The 9,535-nt window shown below is 36.5% G+C and overlaps 1 protein-coding gene across 7 annotated transcripts in view; it reads left to right on the top strand.

Moving 5' to 3' along the window:
• carmil3 (capping protein regulator and myosin 1 linker 3) overlaps nucleotides 1-9,535 on the top strand; it is a gene marked incomplete in the record, with an annotated part of 154,774 nt that overhangs the window by 29,580 nt on the left and 115,659 nt on the right. For all 7 annotated transcript variants that reach the window (XM_014004474.1, XM_014004476.1, XM_014004475.1 and 4 more), the window contains 1 exon segment: nucleotides 7,538-7,588. In XM_014004474.1, coding sequence (XP_013859928.1) covers nucleotides 7,538-7,588 — 51 coding nt within the window.

Below are 9,535 nucleotides of genomic sequence, written 5' to 3'. Positions count from 1 at the left end.
CTGCCACCACAGAAAGGAAAATAAAAGAAAATGTTTTCTAAAGCAGTGTGCACCAAAGCAAAAATGATTGGTTCTTATGAAACAAATGGAAAGATCTGCTTGTTTGTTTCAAATCAACAGTGTGAATTTCATGTTTTGTTTTATTTTTTTTTTTATTCAAGGTAGCAGTTGAGAGTGCAATAAAACCAAGTAAAAGGGGATGTATGGAAAGCTAAAATGGTCATAATTTACATGCTCTAAAACATTTTTTGATTCTAATAAATGCTAATGAATGCACCACCAGGCAGTTAAAAAGTAAAACTCCTGAATRAGTGGCACACTTATCTTATCTGTGAAGCCGAGTTGAGTGACTGTTTAGCATTATATTTATTTAGAAGTTTAACATTGTATTTTATTTGGTATCAAATTTAGTCCAAGTGAGTTTAAAAAACTGCTTTTTTGTACTATTTTTAAATTATCTATTTAAAGGAGACACTTTTCAGTTTTGGAGATTATCAACCTTTGTCTTGTGGCCTGTGCAACACAATTTACAGTTTAAACGAAATAATTAAATAATACTTTGACTAGAGGTATCCTACCCTGTTTTACATGGCCTATTACATAGAAGTTTTGTGACTGGCAAAGTTTTTTTTTTTCTTTTTTTGAGGGAGGATTGCATTAATGTTAGCCTGGTTAAAACCAGCCCCTTGTCCTTCGCTTTGCTTCGTAAGGGAAACTAGGATAGAGTGGAACTGCTTAGAAAGGGAAGGGCCAGGCCACACTAATGTGTGTTGTAAAAGAAAAAAAAACTGCACAATACTATGGCCACAAAAAGACTACACAAATCTATGATTTCTACAGCCCATTACACCCCTAAATTGTTGGAATATTATAGAATTTTATTATTAATTCTGCGGTTTTTTCTAGCAATGCTCATCAAAGCCTTTAACCTCACCAGCCACTTTCTTAGATAAACACTGCTTGTACAAGGTTGGACCCATTTTGTCTTAAAGTCTGCCTAATTGTTTGTGGTACCGTATCAACAAGGTGTTGGAATCACATATTTTTTATACAGTTGCTGCAGATTTGTCAGTTGTAGATCCTTGACAAGACTCTCCTGTTCAACCACATCCCAAAGGTACTGGAGCAGACAGAGCTCTGGTGACTGGGGAGGCCGCTGGAGTCCAGGGAACTGCTGATGAACAAACCGGGCAATAGTTCTGATCTTAAATGCCCCTTTTCCACTAGTGCTACTTAGTGTAGTGTCGGAACGGTCGGTGTAGGTACGGGTCGGACCGGTTGGTTTTCCACTGATGTTCCAGTCCGGTTCCAATGGGTGTGTTTTGGGTGGTTGGTGGAGGTGGTTTTTAGGTATTTTGAAAAAAAAAATTAATCGGCAAAATGAGAGATGGAAACACATTTAATGAAAAACTTTTGAAATTTTAAACATTTGCAAAAATTTATCCAATCAATGACGAACAGTGTTCTGACGTCGCATTTTGGTGTCAGCTGGGGCCGGTTGGAACCACAGTGAAGCAGGTACTAAAAAAGTGCCGGTTCCATGGACCTGACCTAATGGAAATGGCTTGGAACCGTACCGACACTACACTAAGGGTATATTCAGACCAGGAAAGTCCTTTGGTCCAGTTGTTTGGTCTGGACCAAAATTTGACTTTTTTTTTGTTTGGTGCGGTTTGCATTCACATTGTGCTTTTTTGCAAATGAACTATAACTTGTAAACAAAGCCACGAGTGTGACGATCATTGCTCCCATTGGACAAAAAAAGGACGGGGGCGGGACTGAGCCACAGATCCAGAAGAAAACAAGGAAGTCCTGCATGCTGCGGTTCTGATGCGCACATTTTTGCTGATAGTACAACTGCAATAGCATTTAAAATGTCAGAAGCAGCTAATTTAATGGTGGTTCCGTGATGATATTCTAATTTTGGAACGTTGTCAGTAAATGTGTCCCGCAACCCAAAGGAGACGAGGTGCTCTGCATGTTCTGACCCACAACGCTGCCAGTAGAGCTGCTAACAGGAGACAACGAAACAGGTATGATTTCAGTTTATTTAGCTCAGCAACGGTGGCCTGTGAAGTCCAAAAAGGTGCATGTTTAATGCAGTTGGTTCGGTTAGAGTCCGGTCTGTATTCACACCAGAAGTGAACCGCACCAGAGTTCGTTTGGAAGCGGACCGAGACCACCTCAAAAAGCATGTCTCGGTCCGGTTGTTTGATCCGCACCAAAGTTTGCATGAGTGTATTCACACCTGCACAAAAGGTCCGGACCAACGCTGGAAACGAACTCTGGTTCGTTTAAAGCGGAGCAAATTATCAGGTCTGAATACGACCTAAGTGGCAATAGTGGAAAAGGGACATTATTGTCCAAATGAAACTACGTGATTTGAAGCCTCAGATTCCTGTCAGCCTAGATTTGCTCACCTCACAAGAGTGTGGTCTGCTGCTGCTGTGTCTTATCTGCGTCAAGGTTTGACATAATGTGTTGTCAGAGATGGTATCTGTAGAGCATCGCTGTGACAAGTGGTTATTTGAACTACTGTTGCCTTTCGATCATCTTGAAGCCATCTTTCCATTCTTCTCTAACCTCTGACATTAACAAGACAATTTTGTCCACACGACTGCTGCTCACTGGATATTTTCTGTTTTTCGGACCATTCTCTGTATGACTGTGTGTGTAAGTCTTTGCAGAACAGCAGTTTCTACAACACTCAGAGCAGCCTGTCTGACACAGACAGCCATGCCACAAGTCTTTTAAATTTCCTCTCTTCCCTGACGCTCGGTTTGAACTTCAACAGATCACTACGCCTAAATGTATTGAGTGCTAACATATGATTGGTTATTTAGCAGTGGGAATTTTAGCCCTTTTTTGGGGATGCTCAGGCACCCCCAAACTTGAACTTAGCACCCCCGGAAAATAAATAAACTACCATTAATGTTTTGTAAGAAGGTTTTGTTTTCAAACCTTAGATCCACCAAAATATTGAATCAGTTTGGAACTAGAAGTGCTYGTGGAGCGCACACCTCTGCCAGTCATGTAGTAACATGGATCTTGTGTGGTTAACGCTCAAAAATCAGAGTTTTCCCCGGTCTTGAACACATCACAGATGAGCTGTAGCTGCGGTCTCCTGCTGCAGCTCAGCTGCTCCGCGCTGTGAGAGTTTTCACTGAGCGAAGGAACATGAAGTTAGCTGTATGGACTGTTTAGGAAGAGTTAAAAAACTGACATAGAGTGTTAAAGGAGAGACTGTTCGAAGGATCCACGTTTTGCTTTGTAGGAAAATTGTGCTTTTTATGTAGCTGATGGTGGGTTTAGCTGCAGCCATTCTTATGTTCGGCCCRCCAATTGGTTCATTCATCTCTTAACCCCAAACTRTAAGTTCTTTTAGTTAAACATGGACATGTTTGGTGTCTACAGAAACRTCAGAATCTTGGATAGAAGCTGGTGAAAAACTTTTCTATGCACACTCAAGACRGTTAAAACTACAAGCATTTGAAGAYAAAACTATGAAAGTGAAAATAAAATTGGTTTAAACATTTGGCAAGACGGAGATGTCAAAATAATGTTTGTGTTAAATATGAGGCATAATGTTTCATTTTTTTGTTTTTGATATTGTTTAATTATCAATTCTTTTATAGGGTTCTGTGTGTTGTATTCATGACTAAATACAGCAAAATGAACTATTTCAAAGGTAAAGGATCTTTATAATACTTGATTTATTTACATAATAACTTTAATTGCTGGCTTTTTGGCCCCTCGACTGTTGGCCTGCAATAACTGTGGCCCCCAGAGAAATTTAGTTAAATAACCCTGCAGGCTCTGAAAGGTAAAATAAACTTGAAGCTGAGTTTTTGGAATTGTTCTTTACATCCGTATACCAGCAAAATAGAAGAAAATGTGTGTAAATTACGAACAATCCATACAACACATGTATGTATTGATAAAAATGATGGGTGATGATCATATTGATTTAGCAGGACTAAGCCATTGGTTAGGAGTGATTATTATTATTACAAGTTTCTTTAAAAGTAGTGATTTTCCCCCCAAAAGTTGGCTACTCTAGACTGAGGAAAGAGGATAAAATTATTTAGCTTACTTAATGCTCACTTTAGCTCATGTTAGCTGTTTCTTTGCCTGTGAATAGAAAGGGGATTTGTACTATAACTACATACATAGGTCCACGTCATGAATWGTGAACTGAAACAGCAAAACACTGATCCACACTTTTCCATAGATGGACATGTCTTTTTTTAAGATAATACAGGCCCACTGTCATGTTCAGGTCAAAACTAAGAGAAATGCATATTCTAAGTATGATTTTCAGATAAAGTTCAGGTTAAAGACTTTTTTTTTTCAGTGAACCTTGATAAAACACACTGATTTTATGTTGTTCTATTAATCCTATGAATTTAGTAAAATGCTCTTCAAATGATTGTGAGATGCATAGTTTTGAGTATGTTTAATTGCTGGGGGGCATGCCACCTGACCCTACCTAGGACTGATTCACTCCACTGCTACTTGTTAACATGAATAAATGTCTCTCATTGATAATAGCAGATGTTTGCAGGTATGATGTCGGAAATTCTGTTTTGACTTCAGTATATAAAGTAGTTGTTAATAGTTTTAATTGGACAAATGTTTTAATTTTGAATGTAACATTGAGATTTAGAAAACTGCACCAAAGGAAATCTTCCTCTTGAACTTAGCTCATAGCAAGAGCTAGCCCTGCTGGGGGCTATAAGCACCCCCAGAGATCAGATCCTATCCCCTCAGCTGGTTATCTGTGTTACACAAACAAATGGAGCTGCTGCTGAGTGTAGTTTCACTGTTTTCTTTGAATTGGTGCAAAAAATCTGGCCTGCTCTGTATGTCCATTTCTTATCTCATCATCGCAAAAAGTGTTTACTATGGAACCCATCTGGTGACACTGGATTAAAAAAAAATCAATGTGTGGCCACGAGTTAATAACTTGTGACCCTAAGATAATTTTGAGCTGCCGTGTCTGTTTGTGAGAGATATAAACATTGTTTGAGTCTGAGCATGCTGTTTTTCTGTCTAACTGTTCAAATAGTCCACACTTATTCTTTCTTTTTTTGTGTATTTTCAATTCAAAGAGTGTTTACTTCAATGGTATACCTAAATATGCATTTTTTCTTAAAATACTAGTAAAATAATGACATTAAACATCTTAAGTGTACGCTTAAAAATCCGATATAATGGGTAATAGCTTTCAGTGAACCTTGATAATACACTGATTTTAGGTTCAATTAATCCTTTGAATTTAATAAAATTCTTTTCAAATGATTGGGAAATGCATTGTTTTCAGTAGATTTTTTTAAAATTAAAGTAAATGTAAAATACATTTTTACTCTACTCAGTTGAGGGGAACTAGTTCACATAATTTTTAAAATTAAATTCACTATGTTTGTTTGAGTATATGTCTGGAATTATAATTATTTTTTTTACTTTGTTTTTGTACATAGAATTACTCCAACGCCTTCTGCAGCAAAGACACAAGGTTAGAGAGGAGTCTGTTTTGAGTGTTTGAGCTTAAAAAATTAAATAATTTTAGACAAAGACATCTCATCACCTGGGTCTTATAGCTGCCACGTATAATGCTAAGAGTTACTCCATGCCTAAACGCAAGTGACTGAAGCAACCTGTGCCATTCCTATATTAATATAAAAATACAAATAAAATAAAATTACTGCAATAATAATTTTGTGGTCAATGGGAAATCACTATTGTTCCTTCATAGTCAGAGCAGCGTCTATTAGACATATCTAAAATTGTTACTAAAATCTGAAAATAAAGAGTTGTAAATTATTTTATCTTTATTGAATGCCATACCCATTAATATACAATTTATTGCAAACATTTCTGATTTTTTATTTGTATTTTTTTCTGTAGGTCTGAGTACATTGGTCTAGTTAAACTAATGTTGCAGTTTTAATTCGCTAAAGATGATGGTATACGTTAAACTGATTTAATACCACTCAAATTGTTCCATTTATTGCTGCAACTGACTACTGTCAAAAAAACCCTAATCTGTAAATGATGATGYATAGAATAAAAATAAAGAATAAAGTCGTCACACAAAGCCAGTTTCAGCGGATCGAAGTGGCTCATCGGAGAGTTTACATTATTGATGTCTTTGTTTGATGAGACTCGTTGTCAGGCAGCTGCTTCAGTTTCACTTTCTAATTAGTTGTTTATGTCTCCTCTGCTTTTTATGTGTCTTAAGGTGTCTCATTATTTTCTGGATTTATAACTGTTTTCCAACTTGTCACTGAGCTCAGCTGTAATTTGAACTAGTAATTTTCTGCAAAGGCACCTCCCCCAGCTGAACGTTGAGATGTCTTTTTTTTATTGTTATCATTATTTTGGGCAGTAGTGTTCATATTTTTTTGTCCCTCTACTCCGTAGGAGTCCGCTGTGGTTTTTTGTTATATTTTGGACATTAGGCTGATCCGTGAGGTCAGTTTTGCTGGGGGTGGATGTTGAGTAGTTGAAGGGATTCTGAGGACTCCATTATCAGGAGAGAAATCAAGTGTCTCCATCCTTCTTTCGCCTCTATCTCTCCKTTCTCGCTTTTCTTTGTACGTTCCATTCTCTTTCTTCCTCTCACCGCCTCTCAGCAGGGCGCCATTAGCCATTCAGCACAGGAAGGCCTTGAGGAATTGAAAGCGACAGAGCAGAAAAAAAAGAATAGAAAAACCGAATCGCCAAAGGAGACAGGAGAGCTGGGGGGGGGGATGGAGTGAGGTGTTGGGTCGGGCACGAACTGAACGGGACACAGAGATGGAGGGATTAGGGATTAAGCAAGAAGATTGAGGAAAAGAATCCCACTTCCAAGAAGATGAGGAGAATTCAGAGGAATGACGAGATGCAAGGATGGGAGGAATTATGATGAAAGAAAGAAAGGGATTGGGGGGGTGGGGGGGGGGGCGCTAAAATCTATCTGGAAATAAGAAAGTGTGGCCAGTTGGAGAAAAGGCCTGGGAGGAGAAGAGATGCACGCTGCATACATGTGGTGTGCTAATTACAGATTTCTGAATTATAAATGATTAATAAGGAAGGGTTGAATATTAATATATCCACATGTGCTTATTCTAATTTACCCCAGACTTTTTAAAATGGAAATGTATTTTTTTCAAAAAAGCCATTTTTTTTTTATTTCCTATTCCTATATCTTGTCTAACCAATAGTTTCATTTCCTGCAAATTGAGCCATCTGTTGAATAAACGTTAAGTCAGCTCCATCAGTACGACTCACTGCAATAAATTGGAATTGGACAAGAATTGCAGTCTCACTATCATCTAATATTTTTTCCCCAGTTTCTCCATTATGCTGTCACGAGTTTGCTAATTTTTAGAGTGCTTTGTCGACTTACACCAGGCATCCGGATGAACTGCGGAGATGATTTGTTCCCTTTATGTGATGTTCATGTTGTGCTATTTTTTGCCCCGATTTGCATTTTGCTTTTCCTGCTCAATGACAAAAACTAAAATAAATGTGTTCTCCCCTCCCACCCCCTCAGGTCCTGGCAACATGGAGGCTGTATCTCTTTGCTGTCAAAGTGCCCACCAAGGTAAATGTTCCTCACTCGTTTAGGGATTTTATGGCTTTTATCTGTCAGCCAAAAACCTCACGGTAATTCAATACAGGCAGAAAGAATAACAGAGTTCTTCTCAGAAGAAAGATAATGCTGATGACTGGTGATGATCCTGCAGAATGATGGTGGCAATAAAACAGCAATGTTACAGATGATGCATAGCAGGTGGCAGAAGCTTTGAGATGTAGATGACTATTATTTATTTTTTTTTTTTTTTACAATTTTTTGATTAATTCTCTGTGCAAAAGATGCACGTAAACAATTTCACTTTCATTTTTTTTTCTTGATTTCAAGTGTTTTTATGACATGGAATATTTATGACTTTGTTAGTTTCTGACACAGCAGAGACAAAACATAATAATTTAGGAGTTCATAACAGCTTGAAAAAAAGTATTTAGTCATCCTGCTCATGGGTGAATAAACATGCAAAGAGTGAAAAGCTTTTATGTGTTTTCATTCATTTCTTGGTTACAACAATTTTTTTAATGTTTGCTGCATTTTTTTAATTAATGCAGCAAYTTATAACTATTGCTTTTGTACAACGATTTATGCAGCATTTCATTTATTTATTAATAATCCTTCATATTTATTTGTACATGCTTACCATTAAATAGAGTTATTTGAGAATGCTGATGGCGATTTTTATGACTATGAATAAAATTATAGAGTTGTTGCTATTTTTTCAGTTATCTCACTCAGAAGAAATCAATAGCAAAATGATTTAATTAAAAAAATTCAATAAATAACTTCTTTATTCTTTGTTTGTTCACACCAAAATACAAAAGCCCAATAGATTTTTATTTATTTTTCTAATTGCTATCCTGACACTTGTTCATTAAGAACTTCAAAAATTATATCTGACAGTACTTTCTGCATTTTGGCCCAGTTCAACAAAATCAGCTCTAACATTGTTGAACTGTTTCTGACTAATGTTATGGTGTAGGATAATTTGTAAATGTTCCCAGCTTGGACAATTTGAATAATTTTCATCAGCATCAAACAAGCTTTTTTTTTTTTTTGCTGTCTAAAATCTAAACTCTATTTTCCTGACAGCTGAAACAGAAAGATATTTTGTTGCTGAAAAGGAGCAATACCTGGCAGTAAAGCTGTACAATATTAGAAAGAACCTCCAATGTGAGATTTTATTGGTTAATGTGCTGACAATATCAGTTAGAATAAACAAACATCCTGTTGGATCGATCACATTTCATTCAGGGTATGACTACACAGTCCTTACAGTAAAGACCTATGATCTGTTGCAATTAAAGCAGTTTTTGCGATGTTTATATTATGCTCATTGATATTGCAATGATGCAGATTTTTTAATATGTTGTAGCCTTACCTGGTAAATCAGTCTGACCAGGGGGTTTGTGCTCTGTATTTATGAAAACATGGACTTTGTTTGCGACAAAGGAAATAATAGACCAATAGAAGAAATAAATATATGCATAATGTTTACAGTGTTTGCCCCTAACAGTTTCGAGTGAGTTTTGAGTTTGAGTTATTTTAAATGAAATGCATTTGCGTGTTTTAAGATTTTGTTCTAATAGCACAAAAATACTGTAAATAAAAAAATCTGATAAAGTAATATAATAAAAAATGCATTGGGACTGATGTTGAGGGTAGGTAGGACTCATCCACACAATTATTTATTTTAAATAAAATAAATAACTTTCTAGTTTTTATATATGAGGACTCTGGTGCTTGTGTGCCATTGTTATACAGTACATGGCAATAATAAAAATAGTATATTTATTTTAGCAGTGGTGGGGTGTAACAAAGTACAAGTACTTTTTTTTTGCTGTACTTAAGTACATTTTTCACGTATCTGTACTTTACTTAAGTAGAATTAATCATGGGTACATTTTATTTTTACTCCACTACATTTTACGTTAAGTATCTGTACTTTCTACTCCACTACAT

The sequence above is a fragment of the Austrofundulus limnaeus genome, unplaced genomic scaffold, assembly GCF_001266775.1.
Source record: "Austrofundulus limnaeus strain Quisiro unplaced genomic scaffold, Austrofundulus_limnaeus-1.0 Scaffold24, whole genome shotgun sequence".
Lineage (NCBI taxonomy): Eukaryota > Metazoa > Chordata > Actinopteri > Cyprinodontiformes > Rivulidae > Austrofundulus > Austrofundulus limnaeus.
The sequence above is the reverse complement of the archived record's forward strand: the minus strand, read 5'-3'. Positions and strand labels throughout refer to the sequence as shown.